Consider the following 19,972-nt stretch of genomic DNA (forward strand, 5'->3'; position numbering starts at 1 on the left):
CACCAAGAACAGGTTTAACTGAGTAAACTAAATAAGAAGTAGTTAAATAAAAGGGTTTTAAGCAGTAAGTAATGTTAAAGGAGGGAAAAGTACTCATAATAGTGATTCTTTGGTCTTGTAGTTGTAGAGTTAGGTGCTTCAACCTCTAATATTCCAGTTCACCTGAAAATCAAAAAATATATATATTTCCTCTTAACTGATTGTTTTGGTGTGAGTTGCTGAGTTTTGGAGATATTGGCCGTAGAGATGTCTGCATCTTTTTTAATATAATGGAACTACATGGCACTCGGCTTGTGGTGCTCAAAGCGCCAACAAAATACATTTGAAAAACTCAACAGCAATGTCTGTTTCCAGAAATCATGAACCGGTTACTCAAGATAATCCACAGACCTTCATTTAGGAACTATCAGTAGAAAGCAATCTATAATTGCACCACAATGTCTCCTGTTGAAACACAATCTATTTACTTTATGATTTACTCAAAGATATCTTTTCTTCTTCTACTCTGATCTTCCTTGCCTGATCTTATTGTGGAAAAACTTAAACTTAAAACAGGCCTTAAATTGAAATGACATGCAAAATATTCTACAGTGTTCACAAATTAAACTCTTTAAGAAAATGAGCACAAACACCTACAGTTCAGACAGTAATTTAAATTCTATATCAGTTTTAAGTCACTCTTCAGATACCAACTGCTCATCAAAGCCACACTCTGTAGAGAGTCAAAGGAACAGCTTTGAGAGTTGGCCGGTGAACGTAATTAAAGCTTTAATCTCTGTTCTTGGCTAACAAGTTTTGATGCGGTCCCGTGGGTTTGTACTGGACAACCCTGTGACCTGTGGATCTCATCAGATAGTTGTTGAGTCATGGTTAATCTCAGCTGGCTTCTTCCGTTTGCTGTGTGACCACGACAGGACTGAACGGTTTGTGAAAAAAGAAAAGATCTCTGTAATGGTTTTTTGAGCAATTCTTTACATTCATAAGTCAAAATATTAATGGAAATTCAAGGAATAGTATACACACACACACACACACACACACACACACACACACACACACACACACACTGATAAGACCTCACTGTTGCCTTCAGTTTTGATTTGCTAATTAATATCAGGAAACCTGTAACCTAATAACTGTACAAATTAAGAGACTGGATTATTTTGGCTTTTTTTAAGTTGTGTTACTTTCATTTAATTAAACCTACAATAACTGATTGATTTTTTTGGCCACTTGGGGGTAGTGGAAACAAGCTGTGAACACAACACAGACTTATTATCACCTTTTAGGTTGATATGGTGCAACATTATCATTCATTTTGAGTTGTGTTTCTGGCCACCTGGTGAATGTTAAGTCCAATATTTACTCTCTTTTAGCTCCACTATGTTCACCAGCTAGCTAATGTTGTCTGTCTGCCCTTTGGTGCTGAGCAGGTCGTGTTCAGTAGTTTTTTAGAACTTTTTTGCTGAAAACAGCTGCCTGCTGTGGCTGAAAACTACCCTGATGAGAGAGGTGAGAGTGAACCAAAACTGTTGTGGGCCATGAAACCAAAACAATGAGCTGAAAGTCGCTATAAAGCTCTGTAGAGCTGAGGGGAGCTGCAGAGACCGCTGATAATTCTGTGTGTGAGCCTTTGTAAATATAAAACATTGATTATGGCCACTTTAGAATAATAAGAAGCTGTGATCTACAGGAACTTTAGAGCTGCACAGCATTTTCTGCCAAATAACACTTCTTATTTGTTCTAACACCTTGGTGAAGCACAATTAAGCAATTAAGAAGTTAAGCACGCTGCCCTAGACATTCTTCAGGCCTGGATCTGCAGTTTAAGCTGTACAGTACATCTGTGTCCATGTGAGACATTAGAAGCAGGTTGGCTAATCCCAGCTGTGTCCCACCATGACTGTCTGACCCTGCCAGACCTGACCTGCGGTCTCAATGATCAGAACAGCTGATGTAAGAGTGATATATATGCTCCTTAACAATACACATACAGTACATGCCGACACACATACAGTACATCTTGATATGTTGTATTTGTTAAGAAGGCCTGGATTAACCCAGTAGAGGGCCCAAGGGCAAAAATGAGATGTGGGCCCCTACTGACCCTTAGTGAGTGATCAGTAATTACTTTATGGTAACAGTAACACTTTACTATTACAATTACTATTTACCCTATTTAGCATTTATGAGCAGTATGTAAACATTAATAAATGGTTTATAACACATTATAATGTAGTTGTAAGCAGATATAAGTGTTTATTAATGTATTTATCAACAACTATAACTCCTCCTGTGGGCACCCATAAGTGGAGGCTGGCGTATAAACAAATAATGAATGACAATATAGTAAAACATGGTTGTACTAATTTAAAATATGTCTTCACAGGAGAAGTTATAATTGTTGACAAATACTGTACATTAATAAACACAACTATAGTGTATAATAGCCATTCATTAAATGTTCATATAGTGCTTATAAATTCTAAATGGCAGGGTTAAAGTAAAGTGTTACCATGGTAACTTTTATGCACAGTTTTATTTAGCAAAATACATCATGTAGACACAATATATATTGAAACAATAAAGACCTCAAACAAGATTTTAATTTGGGCCCCGCAACAAAATAGGGCGTTAAAATTAAAGGCCTCTATCATTTTAGTATATAATGTAATTTAGTGGTGCATACAGTACTGAACAAATCTGAAATTCATTAAATTACACCAAACTAATTGTCATTATGTGAACCTGGAGTTTTTGGGGCCCGTGTGGGCCTGGGGCCCCCAGAGCAGTTTCTTGCTTTTGCTGGTTGGTATTCCAGTCTTGTTTTTAACAACTCCACTTCCATCATTTAATCAGCAAAATTAAAACTTAAAACTGATCATTGTTTACATAAGAAAGGTATGCAAGAGTAATATGTAAGTAAGTAAGCCAAATATTGTCTTTCTAAACTCCTCAAAATATATTTCCAAAGGTAGTTCTGTGTTTTTATTACAGTATTAAAGGGTAACTACAGTAAATCAATAAACATGTTTAAGTAGATCTCAGATGTTTCTGAAAAAGATTACAAATAGCTCTATGGTATATACAGTATATACAGTATATGTATATACAGTGTCTAGCAGATAATTCATCCTCCTAATACAGTATAAAGGAGTACATGTCAGTTTGTCCTCCCAGATCCATGGATTCCAAAAACAAGAGGGGTTTCTAATTTGTCAAAGCTGGTCATTGTAGGGCGGAGGATTGATTAGGGACATACATATTGGCTACCAGGGCCACTTAGACTGTAAATAACCACTGGAGAGGTACTGTGGGAATGCACGTTCCAGAGAGGGTCTCAAATGGACAGTGGACCTACTGATGACCCTCAGTGTCAAAGGTCACTGACATGCCCATTGACAGGTGATGAACACATCCTTACAGCGATGGCTGGCTTGTGTCAGCTGGTACTAATGAAGAGAAGACACTAAACCTAGTTGCACTCACATACACAAAGAGACATGAAGTAACGTTACATATTAAAACATTGCTTTAGAGCCAAGCATTGTTTTCAGTATCGGTCTGGATTGCTTCTGTATTGGAACTGACTGAAACTACTGTAATAGCATTATTACGTTGTTAGATGTTGATTACACACTGAGCGAAACATTGCATAACACCTTGTATGACTAAACACACAACTGTCTCTAAAGGTTTTTTTCTGGGCAGATCTCAGAAAAGATGCAAAATTCTCAAAAACAGTCTGTGTGTTTATTTTGGTTTTTCCTATAAGTTCTTATACATTAATGATCCACATTCCCCGCTGACTTACTGTATAATGTGAACTTTGAAACGGGATGTTAAGGACCTTTGAATCAGGTGAGTGGTCTTAACTGGAGCTAAACTGTGGCTATTTTTAAGAGTTCAGCCCACCAGCATAATGTATCATTTGTTTCCCCTGGCGTCAGAGGTCTTAGAGTGAGAGACAGTGAGAGAGAGAGAGAGAGAGAGAGAGAGAGACATTTAATTTTTAGTGAAATACATGAAACTCTAAAAATTCCTGTCTCCTGTTTATATAAAACATTATAGCTACTCACATTTCTCCAAACAGGAAAAACTGTGTAACTCACAGACAATACAGAGCTGTGGATTTTATTTTATAAAACAAACAGTTTTTGTCTATAGTAAATACAAGATTAGCCTTTTATTAAAAAGAAGACAAAAACACACCTAGCTGCTTTCATGAGAAAACTCCCAAATACAACGTTGACTAGAACTAACTGATGAACTGAAGAGAAGGACTTTGACCAAAATAACTACTGTTAGTACTTCCACACACTGTTTTAACAATGACTGAATAAAAAAGTTTGTTTAAAAGAATTAAACAAGAAACAGATTTAGATTTTTGGTTTGTTTCTTTTTTATGTGTTGCCTTTGTGTCTTTCTGTATTTGTGATTTTTTTTTTAAAAGACGTAGCAGATCCCACTTTGGTGAACACTGACCAGAAATACACTAATGGGAGAAATTATGGCAAGGCAATCACCAATATATGATTACATATTATAAACATAAATAAATATAATATTACATTATATACTATATAACACATCTAGACAGTAATAAGGACATTTACTCAAGTAGCCTACATGTACTTACATTACAGTACATGTACTTCTACTCCACATTTCAGTGTTAAATATTGCACTTTTTACTTTATTGCATTTATGTGAAAGCTATAGTTACTTTGCAGATTAACATTTTACATATACTATGAACATTTTATAAAATATCATGAATTCTTAAAGATGAACCTGGCCAAACGAATATCAAGTGGTTAAAATGAGCTCCACTTTGACCTGCAGCAACATTAAAATACTGAGGACATGTTTATGTATTAGTGTTAATAATCCAATAATAACTTATATAATAATATAACACTGACAGGGGACATTATGTTGCATTAAATTAAATACAATATATATATATATATATATATATATATATATATGTATATGTATATTTGATTCTTTAAGTACATTTTGCTGACAATTCTACTATACTTACATAAGATGTTTGACTTGTAATGGAGTATATTTACATTGTTTTATTGCTACTTCTTCCACTACTGCATAGGTCTGTATGTACACAGTATATAATTCCAACAAAAAAACAGATTTGACTCCCTGAGAACTAAAGTGTTTCACTGTGTCAGACAGCAGCTTCCAAATATCCGTTTCCGTGTTTTTTCCAGCCTTCAGTTCATTCAGAAACATGAAAAATTGACATTATTTTGCATGAATGCGTAGCTCGATGCTTGCTTTGGCCAGAGATGAGACGTTTGACCCCTTCCTCCTTTTACCATGACAACTTCAAGGAACCGGAGAAAGGGGGGATATGGGAGGAGCGACGGTTCGAGGTCCAGGTGGTCGAGCCTGCGTAAAAACGCACCAAACACACGCCAAACACTTACGAAATAGTGAGCGTCATTTAAAAAAAAAAGAGCTCGATCCTTCCAGCTCCTGGCACCTCCATGAATGAATAAGCTGTTTACAGAGAAAGCCTCCTGGATTTGCTGCTGGAGAAATAACCAAAAGAGCGGAACGCGCGTCTGTGGTGCGCTGAAAACGGACAAAACGGGAAAGAGCTCAGGGGGAATTTTAGATTTTTTTGGCCAAAGAAGGCAACTTTTTCAGCAGATCAAAACGGCTTGTTTCAGCGACAAGTGGAGATATGTTCAAGAAAAGCAAGAGTAAAGTGCTGGTGGATTATGCGTCAGAAGAAGACGACATGTCCTGGCACTACCATCACTCCTACAAGGTAATGCGATGGAAAGGGAACTCAAACAATTCACTGCTAATAATGATAGTCAATTATGTTCGGTGTCTCTTCTGAAACATCAGGGTAAAAAATGAGCAAAATGTTAATGTGTAACTCAAAAATGTGTTGTTCCACTCGTTCAGCCCACCGTTTCACTCGATTTTTTTTTTCTAGGAACAAGTGTATCAAAATGAGGCTAAAGGGCGTAACAGTAGAGAACAGTACAGTGGACCAATAAAGAAATTATTATAGAGTAAATGAATAATACATATATTAAAAACCAGATATAAATGATCATAACTTGGCACGAAACTGGTTTGTAACTGCAATTTTAAAATTACTTATTAAAAAGTCTCTATTGAAGCTGCTAAACTTCCTAAAAAGTGACCATAGCAGACGGAGGAGGAGGAGGAAGAGGGGGACAAGTGCTCAATCTCAAAATGTCATCTCAGCTGAGGAGCAGTGACAGAAAATGCTGAGAGGTCAAAGAAGAAGAGATAGCCCATTGTCTCCCCAGAATAAAAGTAATCCAAACATGTTTTAGATGGATACTGTAAAACTGTAAGAATAAATAAATATGCTATTAAAATGGAAAACTATAGTCAAGTCAACATAAATGTATAAAAAAGGTTATAGTTATAAAACATGTATAGTTACATATACAGTTTAAAGTACAGCAGAAAGAACTTTAGACTTAAATTTGTGTCAACGTTGAATCTATTTGCATCCTATAAAGCTTAAAGATCAAAGTTTGGACTGACAGATAGCACTTGTTTGTCAAGAGGGAACAGCTCAAGATTGTCTACTTATTGTGAAGAGAAGAGAATGATAGACACTCACATACAAACACACTCCATACAAATCCACATTTCTCAGTGGAGCAACGGTGTGTGAGGTCTCTCTGTATCATCTGTATCAGCACTTGCAAGCAGCTGGGCTTTGTCAAGGTGTTGGGGGGCATAGGGGAGGAGCCATGACAAGACACACACACACACACACACACAAAGGTATCCATCAGTCCTGTCTGATAAAGAAACAGCAAGCTGACATGATCTTGAGCTTTTTGTACTAGAATCCGTTTTAACCTGTGGAACATAGATTAGGTTATCAGTCAAATTTAAATGGGAAAAGTTTCAGGAGAGAGTAAATCAATATATTCAAGCATTCAGTGGCTTACTAACATGTCAATAAGCTTGATTGAGTAAAACTACACATTAACAAATAAGATAATAATAAAAGAGGAGGCACAAAGCAGTCAACCCAAAAAGTTAACACTTTTTTGATCATTTTTATTTCAACAGAGAAGAAAAAATCATTTAAAAAGTTCAATTTAATTGTGATAATAAACCATGTCAGATTCACTGCCTATAGCTCCTTCAGTGTATTGCCATACAGCATTCACTGGATGTACACATGTGTCATGTAGCAGGCAATCAGGAAGATCAACCAACACCATTTCCCAGCATTTTTCATCTGTTGTGATGTAGAGATCTGTGACCCTTGGCTGGGCTTTATTGGCCGTTCTTAACTTCTACCCTGGGAACCAATGCATGTGGGCCTTTTACAGCAAAGAGCTGCGTTGAGTTCAGCTTGTGAGCCTGTTTCCAGTGGTCACCAGAACTACTTTCTGGTGATAGGCGTTGATCTGAGATCAGAGCAGCAACTTCTCCTCAGAATTCCTGGGAAAATCTTTAGGGAGGTCTCCTCGAGTCGCCATGGCAATAAAGTAGATCCAGGGGTCAGGGTTTGGATCATAAATTGTTGTAAACACAGCGAAGAGGCAGATCCAGCCCAGCAGTGATACAGGATGAAGCCAGGATCAAAAGTTATGATAACACAGTCTGGACATGCAGGCTTTTCCTTCCCCTTGTTCAAATCGCAGTAGCTACCACACACAGTAGAGAGGGCGAAAGATAGATTATCTGGAGCATCTTTGCGTCCCGATCACCTGTTTAGCCTCTTTTGGAGATCCTGAAGTCACCAACAATAATCAAACATGTCGGATGGAATTAGAAAAATGTTTGATCAACTTTAAAGCTACAATAAAAAGACATTTAAGGGGAAAGTCAGGGTTCAAAATAGGGTTACAGGTACCAGTAATTTTCAGTATTTATTAATCTGTCCATTATTTTCTTGACCAGTCGATGAATTGTTTGGTCTGTAACATGTCAGAAAAAAGTGACAAATGCTCATTACAATTCCCCAGAATGCCTTTTGACATATTGTTTGTTTTGTACGACCAACAAAACCAAAATATATACTTTATCATCTTAAAACTCAAAGAAAAGAAAATCTTCAGTCATTCTTGTTTGAAGAATGACTTAAACGATTCATCGATTATCAAAATTTCTACCAATTAATTTTCTGATGATAGACTAATTAATCACCAATTAATGACCAATTAATCAACTAATTGTTTCAGCTCAAGGGCACCACAAGCACTGCTCTTTCACTTTCTTCCACTAGCATTTATCCCAGTGGTACAGGGATGGAACCAATGACCCACAAGCCTGCTTTTCTAACCTTTCGCTCACCTCTGTTACTTTGCTTGACAAACTGTACTGTACAAAGTAGTATTTTCTCAAATCACTTGATCAAAATGTTATGTTTACTTATAGTCATTACAAGATACAGTAGGTCTCTTTCTTGTGTATGTTGTTTACTCCCTGTTATCTCTGTTTTTGTTTTATGGCAGAACAGATGATTTGCATGTTGTGCCAATCAAATGAGTTGAAACTGTACATCAGCGTCACCAATACAGACAGACACAAACAGAGACAGACAAGTATAAAGGGATAATACATCCATAGACACACCGAGGAAAAAGAGGGAGAGCATAAAGGGGAAAGGGAGGAGAGAAAATGCAGGATTTGAAGTTAATATCAGCCCTCCCTCCACAGTGCTCTAGGGCGACTACAGTATAGACTCTGTGCCGCAGCTTGCTTTCTCACAACTCACTCTCTGCTGAAGTTCAACAGGCTCTAAGAGGCAGCTGTGAGCTTGCAGGAGGTGTGTGTGCCTGTTTGTCTGTGGCTTAAAGCGGTAACACACCTGAAAACTTCAATAACACCACTCTAATTCCACTGCTGGGGCCCTCTTTGTGAAGTGGGATCACGAGAGTACAGATCAGGTCTGAGCAATAACTTCAGACGGCCTCACATCTAAATCATTAGTGGTGGGGAACAGAAAGGTAAAGCTGAGTAGATCATCTGTTGAAGGGGTAGGGTTAAATTTGTGGAAATCAAACGTTTGTGAGTTTTGTCTTACAAGTTAAAACCAAATCATCAGGATGCCAAAAAAACAGGGTTTGTCTGAAGCCTTTTTACATTTATAGCAATAGTTCGTCATTCTGCAAAATATGATTATTCGCCTTTTTTAGAATTAGACCAGAAGGTCGATACCACTCTCATATCTGTATGCTAAGTGTGAAGCGGCAGCCAGGAGACGGTTAGCTTATCTTAGCACAAAGACTGCTAAGCTTTATGCTAAGCTAAGCTAACCATGTCCTGGCTGTGTAGCTTCATATTTAGTGTACAAATATGAGAGTGGTATCAATCTTCTCATCTAAATCTCGTCACGAAAGTGAATAAGTGTATTTCTCAAAATGTCAAACTATTCCTTTAAATATATTTGGTCTAGTGTTTGAGTGCTAGAGTCCCTGTGTTTGGAGAATGGAGTATATTTGGTGTGCAATGGCCTTTGGAGACTACTGTTGGTACTTTGGATTGAAATTCACTGTGCGTCTTTATTGCCTAGTAATCCGGCTTTTTTTAAAGACAACACTAAAATTTACACACACACATTTACACGCACACAGACACAGTCAAAGAGGGAAAGAGAGACAGACTGAGAAAAAATGGCCCCCTGAGGTGTGAAAGCAGAACTCTTGCTTTCTGTTGTTAGGAGCGTTTTTCCCCCGAAACACTACTTTCTCTCCCCCTGAATCTCCCCTCCCCTCACCCTCTCCCTCTGTTCCAAGTTGTTTAATGCTTTTACGCTCTAACAGTAGTCAGCAATCAGTATGTGTGAGTGCGTCTTTGATCCGCTCATGTGGCGGAGACCCAGCAGACTTTGCTGAGACATGTCCAATTGCCGTTTCTCCTCCTCTCTCTCTCATGGAGTCCTTAGATGTTAGACGTTCTTACAGCTTTGATCATTTTACAGGAATTCTGGCTCTACTTCAGTAATCTCAGGCTCAGCTGCACGTCTGATGACTTCTTGCTGCCCTCTTCTTATGATTTAATGTTTTTCAGTCTTTTGGATCAAGTCCAAGTCAAGTCATAAGCCAGGCAGAGTACAAATCTATGACATCTGTTAATATCAGTCAAAATTTATTGACTATATGTCCTAAGACTGTGTAAACAAGTTCAGCTGTCCACTTACTTTATTTCTGTATCTATATATTTTTTATTTGTAACTATGTCCATATACCTCCTTGAGGGGTCAATTCAGGGTGTGGGACTATGAAAGGCCTACCTGAGGCTGTCTGATTTACTTTCCGTTTGTTAAGAATTTTTTATTAGGGCCCCATTTGAGATTTGAATGTTTTTGCTTTGAAGTTTCAAGTTAATTCACTTATAATCAACTTTATTGTCATTATACTTGCATGTAACAAAACACAGTCTGGTGTGACTTCCTAAAAAAAGAGAAAAAAGTCCAAATCAAGTTAAAACCACATTTTTGTGACTCAAGTCCAACTCTCAAGTCTCAGGCCTGTATTAATTTACCATTATCACTATTATTATTAGATTCATCAAAACAAAGTGCTTCACATAAAACAATAAAAACGATGAAACTATAACACAAATATTATACAAAGGATATATTAAAAATGGGGAAAAAGTCTGGAGACATAGATCCACTTATATACCCAAATAGTGTCATGTACTGTTGATGCGATAGGTCATGAATCTGCCCTCTGAGTTCAGTGGCTTCCCCTCATCTTCCCCAGTCCTCCATCCATCTATCCCTCCAAACACAGTGTGTTTATGTTACAGCTTTAAAAAAGGTTACCCTTTCTTTTACAGGAAAGCCTGCACACACTCCACTCCACACACACACACACACACACACACATCCCTGCCGCAAAGTGTGGAAGGTGTGTGGGTGTGTTTGTGTTTGGGGGTTGCTATTTGTGTTAACTCACTGCTGGGGTATGTGTGTGTGTGTGTGTGTCTCAGGACAAAGACATAGAAGGAGAGGAAGAGGAGGAGGAAGCTGTCACTGCAGTATCCAAGGTAAACAGCACAACTTCACTGCTATTTGGAAGTAAAACAGACACAAACACACTATTTGCTTCCAAACTTCTACTCAATTTACACATTTTATGTTTGACAGTTGCCCCCTAAAGATTTGCCATTGTCCAACATGCTCTTATTTCCTAACAACGTGCACATGCTCGCACTTATGACATCACACTGTGCAACCCTAAAAGAATCAATCTTATGTCACCAAAAACATCCATATCCTTTACCCCAACCACAGAGTGTTTCACACTGCAGCTGAGGTAAAGCAGGAGGGTCAGAGGACTGCTGAGGCTGCAGTGTTTATCTGTAAACACGCCAGCTTCAGCTGTCACCCCCTGCTTTATCTTTAGCCTTATCACTGGAAAACTGTCTTGTTTGTTGTTATGGCGCATGTGTGTGTATACTTGTACTGTTATCTTTATCTGAAAACTCACAGTTTGGAACTGTGGAGTAGGGTCACTGTAGTTTAGGGTAACGATTTAAAGGATAATTCTGCTTTATTACAACTTGGGTCTTATATTAGTAGTTGTAGCCATCATTTTTATCAGTAATAATAACACTGTACTCACCAAGTTAATTGCTGAGATGTGAGAACGCTGCAACAACATAAAAAACCCCCCAAAGAAACAAGAAACACACCCAGTCAGAAGGTTAGTCAAACTAATATGGAAGAAAAAATTAAAGCTAAACAGTAAAATTATCACCCAAAATGTCCGTTATAAACATCCATCACAGTTTACGGACCAACTTCCTGGTTCTACTTTGATTGAGTGTATTTTCTGTAATTGTGTGCACACAGATTTCGTGTGTAATGTGGGATTATTGCAGATATTTCACGTTTCCACGCTTTCAGCGTTACCTACAAATAAAGTGGTTGTGATGATCTGGATAAACTGTTGGCATGTTAACAACCTCTCTGACTGCCCACTTTTGACTTTGTTGTAACAATGTTACTCTTTAGTAAAAGGGTAATACATTAGCAAGCTAACATATTACCCTTTTAGTAAAAAGTAAAAGATGTAGTGGAGTCTCGTCAACACATCTGACCTGACACTTGATTGAAATGCTGTTTGATGAAACAATTTTAAAATTACACTTACATATGTTAAATTACAAAATGTTATGCCCATAACGTTAGACTGTATGACCAAATAAGTCGGTTAGCTTAGTGTAATCGGATATTCCCCACTCACTCTAAACTACGTGACAATACTGTATATAACACTGAAACACACATATTTCCTGATGTGCGCATGCGTATATAAGTAAAAGAAAGTCATACGTACATTTACAAAGGATTGACAGTTAAGCTTAATATATAATTTGGCCCCTAAAACTTATGTTTTGGCCCCTTATGTTATAGCTTGTGATGCTCCATGACTCTCCATTTACATAGTTGATTTCTCTTCATTGGACAGTGCTAAGCATGTTTCCTGACAACCAATTTACACAAGTCCTACTAGCTTAGACATTAATTAAAAGCTTTAAGGGTGCTACCTGATTGAGGTTTGTAAATAATGGTTTTATGATGCGGGTTTGAGGACAACTGGCCTTTGTGTGTGTAGGAAACTTTATCTGCAGCTGTGCCCACTCCAAACAATGTGTGTGTGTGTGAGAGAGAGTGTGTGAGTGTGTGAGTGAAATTATGTGTTGTGTCATTGTTCATGAGAGATATGTAACATCTCCTGATCTGTACTGACAACAAGTCTTTACTCAAAGGTGTGGTCGTGTCTGAACTCCTCTAACCGCCTAAAGCTTGAGTGTAAACCTCACATACTCAAAATATATTTATCTTGGAACTCTGGCTGCCTTCCTATTGTATGTATAGCTACTGTAGGTGACTTAGTTCACAGGACATATTTCATGACCTGTCCTGTTTGTGAGGATAAGGGTGACTGGGCTGGAGAAGGGAAGGAAATACAGCATTATTTCAAGGAGCTGGGCCTTTTGGATGGGAACAATCACCATGGAAGAAAAACAAGGCTGAAAATAGCCACAGACTGCTCTGACACTGTGGAAGGCCACAATTCTTCCACCGTCGGCTGTTTTATGCTCATATTAGGACACACAAAGTAGGCATGGAGTCCTGGAAGCTGAGGTTACCTTTCACTGTAAAAGGCTGATGGAGGGGGTTTCATTCTACAGTGCTGTATAACATAAAAATTAATCAAGCCTTGCAAAACATTCTTGATTTCACCCTTAAAAACATTTCATAAGCAGATGTCCTAAAGGACTTTCAACACTGTGCCATAATCTGACTAACTTCTATGGTGGTCAACCTGGCACAGGTCATTTGTTAAATGGAGGATATCTAATTTTGAAATGAAACTCAAGATATTTATAGCAACCCATTTAATGGTGCTTCTGCTTTAGGCCTATATTTAATAGTCCTGAAACAATAAGTCAGTTAAGTGATCAGCCAATTAGTTGAGCAGCAAATTAATTAACAAACAATTTTTCAATAAATCATCAAAAGGAATAGTTTGATATTGTGAGAAATACAGTTATTAATTTTATTGCTGGGAGTTAAATGAGAAAATCAATGCCATTCACATGTCTATATGGTGCATATGTAGCTACAGCCAGTTAGCTTAGCTTAGCAGAAAGACTGAAAACAAGGAGAAACAGCTAGCTTAGCGGGCACTTAAACCCATGTAAAAGCACAACCTGTCATTTTTAATCCTTGGTTTTTGGACAGATTAAACAAACAAGATACATTAGGGATGTTAATTAGGGAGGCGAGGTTAGAGGTGCTTGTAGGTGGATTTTGTTACCTTCAAACATAGCTAGGCTAGCTGTTTCCCCCTAGCCGACTGTAGCTTCATATTGAATGGATGGATATCAATCTCTTGGCAAGAAAGCAAATAAACGATGATAAGTGATGATGGAAACAATCGTTAGGTGCAGCCCTAAAGCATAGCATGTAGCAGAGAGACACAGGAAAAATGTCAAGCAACAAAGGCTGTAGATGGATCAGAACCCATTAAAAGTACATGCAAAGTACATACAAGGCTTTCACATAACCTCCAAAAGCAATGACCTGCTTGCTGTCTCTAAAACAACTGTATTGTGTCTGATAAACAGAATTAGCAATATTTCCAAATTCAAATGCCTCTTTAATTTCCCAGCTTCCATCTCTGGGGTATGGATGGAAGAATTTGATCCAATAAGAGCTCTATTGTTCTGCCAGGCGTGGAGCTGTAGGTAAAGCTCCCCCACACAGCGAGTCTCAGTGAGCTGCTTGGTTTACCTACATTTTGGCCGGAGAGATTACTGGGCACTGAGCTGCTTTGGATCTAGAGGCCCGGAGGTTAATACTGAAGAGAATGATGATTAGGCAGGCCTCTGTATGTGCACACATGCATGCACATACACAGCTGGAATTCAGCTACAGTTCATGCACACACATATACACACAGATAAACTCAATCTGCTTTGGCATCTCTGGTTTCTGCTCTTCAAAGCTCCAACTACAGTAAATCTGATCCACAGTTTACACTTGACGGCACACAGGAAACAAGAAGCAGAGCGAGGAGAGAGACAGAGTGAGACAGTGACAGAGACAGTGGAGAGAGTAGGGTATTGAAATAGCTGAGACGAAATGTTGTAAAAGTTTTTTAATGATAATAAACTCCAAGAAACTGCCAGCGTTCTTACCCTCATGACAATGAGAGGTGAGAGGAGGATTTGTTTTTTCATTTATCAGCAACAGGTCTCCTTATGAGATACCAAAGTTATTCTGAGTAAAGTGTTTAAACATCCATCAAATGTCACATAGTTTTGAATGTGAGGAAAGATCATGAGTGGGGTCATGAATATTCTCACGTGTTTGTTAGACCAAATGTAGAGCTTGTGTGGCCTGAATACCAGTAGGACAAACTGTTCTGTATAAGTTCATGTTATCTAAAATGTGATATTCTGAAGCTTGATGTCAGACCTGGTGACAGATCTTATTGTACGTATTCCTGTTTGGTTTGAGGGATGACTGCTGTCATGTCTGGCTGGTTGTTTGTTTGTTGTAGCCACTGTCACATCCTCAGGTTTGAATTGAGCACCTCCTTGATAGGTAAAATATAGAAACAAAAGAACCGTTTACTGGGGTCGCCAAGGTCAGATGCATTCATCAAATAATGTTGTGTGTACTGAGAATATTTTGATAACGGTAAAGCAATGAGCACGAACGTTAGTAGGAGTAAACGTTGACAGTTGACATTGTGAATTCTTCCCAGGCACGGAGAGAAAGGGAGCCAAAAGTTTGTTCCATAATCGCTGTGGAGGGCAGTATCTGTGCTTGGTGGAAAGCTGCGAGGGCAGGGAGGAATTCTGATGTGACGGGGGAGCCCGGGGGAGTTTCAGAGGGAGTGGAGGGTCTTCCACTGGAATGTGCCGTACGTTACTGCCAAGTCAATGCCACTCAAGCTCTCTCTCTGTATCTATCTATTTGTAACTCTGAATCTGTAGTTATGAGGTTTTACTCCAACAGCAATAAAAAAAGTTGCCTGGTATAGTTGGTTGTAGCATTATAAATTTACCTTAAAGGAGTAGTTCAACATTTTGGAAATACGCTTGTTCTCTTTCTTGCCGAGAGTTAGATGGGAAGATCAATACCACTTTCATGTCTATACAGTAAATATGAATCTACAGCCAGCCGCCAGTTAGCTTAGCTTAGCATAACGACTGGAAACAGCTAGTCTGGCTCTATCCAAAGGTCTTTGTGCTAAGATAAGCTAACCTCTCAGTAGCTTCATATTCACCATACAGACATGAATGAGAGTGTTATCAATCTTATCGTCCAACTCTGCAAAAAAGCGTGTTTCCCAAAATGTCAGACTATTCCTTTAAGGAAGACTGGTGTTGCAGAAAAACCTTTTTCTTTCTACCTGCGTGATACTGATCTTTTGTTAAGGGGGGTTTAAAAATGGATGGATGATGGATGTATACATAATTTATGTTTGAGAGAGAGCACGCTTCATTTGTTCAGAGCCAGTGAAGCCCATAACAGAATTTCAAAAAATGCATCAGTATGAATATAAGGCTGCTATTCTAAATTATAGTGAAGTTGACTTTATGAAATAACCCTCTTCGGGAAGCATAAATCACTCACAAATATGCATCAGAGATAGCAAGATAACATACAACAGATGAGGGTAATCATTTCAGCACTGCAATTCAAAATCAAATGCTCTCTTTTCTGTCAGGAGGCCAAGGTTAAGAAGATCATGTCCAAGAAAGAGAGGAGGGAGAAGAAGATGTTCTCCTCCAAAGATGACGAGCACTTCTTGTTGACTGGAGTAAAGCTGGCTGACCGAAGAGGGTGAGCCATTACACGTGTTACTCTGTGTACTCACTGTGTTTTTACATGCTAAACATGTGATGAAGATATGTTGTGACATGCTAAACATGTGGTGAAGATATGCTATCTTCATCACATCTCAACCAGAAACAACTCTGTAAATGCTTATAAGTTAAAGGATCAATAACTTATAAGATTCCACATAATGAGTACTTTTTAAGATATTTAAAGGAATAGTTTGACATTTTGGAAATACATTGCTTTCTTAGTTAGACAAGAAGATCGATACCACTCCCAGGTCTGTGTGCTAAGTATGAAGCTAGAGCCAGCAGGCTGATAGCTTAGATTATCATAAAGACTGGAAACAGCCAGCCTGACTCTGTCCGAAGTTTAAAAACCTGCCTACTAGCACCTCTAAAGCTTGCTAATTTGTACTTTTGGACAGAGCCAGGCTCAGTATGTTAAGCTAAGCTAACCGCCTGCAGACTCCAGCTTATTTAGCGTACAGACATGAGAGTGGTATCAATCTTCTCATAACTCTTGCCAAGCGTATTTCCCAAAATCTCTAACTATTCCTTTAAGTACGTTTAGCTGCTAGTAAGTATTTTTACTTTGAAGGCAGGACTTTAATGACTTGAATGGTGGTATGGTTTCTTTTACTTAAGTGAAAGATCAAAATACTTCTTTCACCAGCGATTGTAACTCCATGTTTACTGACAGCTTGCTCTCTAAAGGTCATACATGAATACTAAATCTAGATATTGGGCTACATATTAAATATCAGTCAACATTCAGTTGATATTCTCTACTGCTGAAGCCTAATGCCCCCCACAGTTGTCCTGCCAATGAATTAATTTGTCTATTTTAGTGTCAAATTAAGTTCAGTTACGCAAATTCAAATCGAAATACTTTTCAACAATACTAGCTATATGTAACTTTGTGCTAAAAATGATTGGTGTCACTACCAGCATGTAAAATGTATGTCTGACCTGCCCAGATCATTCCTGGTTCACATCGTTGTAAGGGGGATATACTCAGTAGCCGTTACTCGTCAAGTGTGTGTAGCAAAAATATTTACACACTTGATTAGAAATAATGGGGTCATGTCCAACCACTTGTATTTGTTTATACGTAAGACAGAGCTTCATTTGCCAGCAGTTACTAACTTTCAGACCCCTTGAGGAAGTGGGACATGTATGAAGAGGAAAACCTAAATTAATCATACCCGCTGTGACAAACAAACGGGAATTCCTATACAATGGCTTGCTGTATGGGGATGTCTCATACACACCCAGTCAGTCCTATTTATAGTTAAGATGTGAGAGGTCAACTGGTTATTTCATGCACTGCAACAGCCGCTTTTTAAGTTTGTGCTTCTCTCCTCCCTGTTTTTCTCTAAAGGTCTCACAAGAAAATCAAAGATGATGAGAAGGAGAAGGAAAAGAAGGACAAGCCAGAGAAGGGACACTGTTTCTGGGAGAGCGTTACCATGACGATGAAGCAGATCTCACCCACCAAAAAACTGGAGAAGATGGAGGGCTGGGAGCCACCTCGCCTGGAGAATGTGACTGTGACCGAAGAAGGCCCAGAGGACAAGAGCCAGGAAGGGGACTCGCCTGTGTCCTTCCCCGACTCTCTAGGCCTCCCGTTGGAATTGGCCTCCTGGGGGGGCCGGGGTCTTGAGGAGGACTCCTCCCACTATGCTAACCTGTCGGACTCCAAGGATTCAACAGCCGCTGTCAGGTGGACAGCCCGCGCCAAAGTGAAGCTGGCTGGCATCAGCAGGATGAGCAGAGGGATTGTGTCAGAAAGTGCATGGGAGGGGTTTAAATAGTAGCCATTTTACCTTTGATACCCCTCCCTCCTCACCTACATACCATCAATAAAGAGGATGAAGACCTAAACCAAATATCTGCTTGTCTCCGTAGTCTAGTTCTGGATGAAAAACAGGTGTTAATGTCAACTGGTATTGAGATGCTGTAGTCAAGCCCGGAAAATAACACGTGATGTTTGTCCTTAGCTTTGAAGTCCTTGAAGACAATATATGTCAGCTTAGGTGTTTTTGGCAGGACTTCCACTTTTGAATCACTGACATAAACTGTAAATTACAACAAATAAAAGCCTTAAAACTACTGTACCATTTTAACTGTGATATCCACTGGCCTGGCATTTAGATATTTTATGTTGTCAAGAAATGAAAGGAGTGATTTTCATATAATTATTATTGCTGTCAATGGTAAAGAATCAATGAAACCTGCTACTGAAGACTTTATGTTGGTCCACTTCCTTTTTGTCCATGCAGTCACAGCATCTGAGTGAAGAATGTGAGTCTGAAGCCTTAATATATACATCAATAATGGGCTTAAAATTTGTGCAGTCATGCGCGCATGTGTGTGTGTGTGAAAGAGAGGTAAAGAGGAAGAGGAGAGAAAGTGAGTTTGTGGATAGACATGCACGCACATTTGTTTTAGTGAATCACAGTTGGCATCGCAATGGAGGTCTGAAGTTCTGTTGTTGTGTTGGGAGTATGTGGGGGCAATAAATGAGGTTGTTAAAAAAAATCTATGCAACCCCCACAGTGTCATAGACTGATACATGTTTAAATCTGATGCTGAGTAATATGAATACAATATGTAATGATGAAAAGATAAAAGCCAAACTCTGTGTATACTTGTTTCTCAAGAAAAGCAGTGACTCCATGCGCCTGTGAAGTGCCTTGTATCAATACAATGACATCATGTGTTTGCTGTAAATTTGAACTAGACCAAATCATCCTCTGAACACAAACCTGCTGTGCTCACTGCAATGTCAATGAAGGCTGGGTCAACCCAGCATGCACCTGTGCTGTACCAGCCTTTGAGTCACTTCCTGGTTTCCAGCTACAAACCAGTGTCCCTGGATGTCATTAGCTTCACCAGCAGGAGCAGCAGAAGTGTTTGTGTGCTACATTATAAAAAGCTGGTTGATTCTTTAATGCTGTTTGAATATTTGTGTATTTTATTGGACTGATACAATGTAGAGTAATATCATTTCTACAATGATTTTTCTTTTAGGTAAATGAGAAACCTCATGCCACTGGGCTCTTCTTCTCTGTTCTCTTCTTTGTACTGAATTAGTTTGCTACTGACGTCTACTTCACTGCAGTCAGAAGTGTACACAGATACATGTCCGCTTCCAGGGATGCTTGCATCCTGTATTTATTCACTAAAAGACTGGGTCACATTTTCTCAAGCAGAATAAAGATTTAGTTTGACTGTCTGGCTCTACTTCTTTCAACACTTTGCAGTCTGGAGTAAATCTACGCCTTGGTTTACCGGACTTTGCTTTCACCACCCAGATGGTTTTCACTGATAGTGGCCAAAACAGAAACACCCTGCCCAAGTTCTTCATCAACAGGCAAAGCTGGCCAGCCACTTGAAAAACATAGTTACTTGTGTAAAAATGGAATAACAGAAATTATTGTTCTGTAAAATAACACTGCCTCAATTTACAAATCTTTAAATTTGCACACAAGTGTGACTATCCATTTCTTGTTACAGTATTTAATTTTCCAAATTTTATAGCATAGCAAGTTACTTCCCATTGAACAGCCTTTAGAAAAATTGAGACTGGGGCATAATGGGAAGAATATTA

At 38.7% G+C, this 19,972-nt stretch overlaps 1 protein-coding gene across 3 annotated transcripts; it reads left to right on the forward strand.

The window, feature by feature from the left end:
* Positions 1-5,362: 5,362 nt before the first annotated feature.
* Positions 5,363-19,593, forward strand: si:ch211-225h24.2 (uncharacterized protein LOC564539 homolog). 3 transcript variants are annotated; one of them, XM_044168884.1, is made up of 5 exons: positions 5,363-5,800; positions 10,981-11,037; positions 15,276-15,434; positions 16,245-16,360; positions 17,741-19,593. In XM_044168884.1, exons 1-5 carry the CDS (start codon positions 5,714-5,716, stop codon positions 18,171-18,173), a joined length of 852 nt encoding a protein of 283 aa, XP_044024819.1. In that variant the 5' UTR covers positions 5,363-5,713; the 3' UTR covers positions 18,174-19,593. The 3 variants fall into 3 exon arrangements, with proteins under 3 accessions (XP_044024819.1, XP_044024821.1, XP_044024820.1); XM_044168885.1 differs by lacking the exon at positions 15,276-15,434 and having other exon boundaries at positions 5,371-5,800; XM_044168886.1 differs by lacking the exons at positions 10,981-11,037; positions 15,276-15,434 and having other exon boundaries at positions 5,366-5,800.
* Positions 19,594-19,972: the final 379 nt, after the last annotated feature.

The sequence above is a fragment of the Siniperca chuatsi genome, linkage group LG16, assembly GCF_020085105.1.
Source record: "Siniperca chuatsi isolate FFG_IHB_CAS linkage group LG16, ASM2008510v1, whole genome shotgun sequence".
Lineage (NCBI taxonomy): Eukaryota > Metazoa > Chordata > Actinopteri > Centrarchiformes > Sinipercidae > Siniperca > Siniperca chuatsi.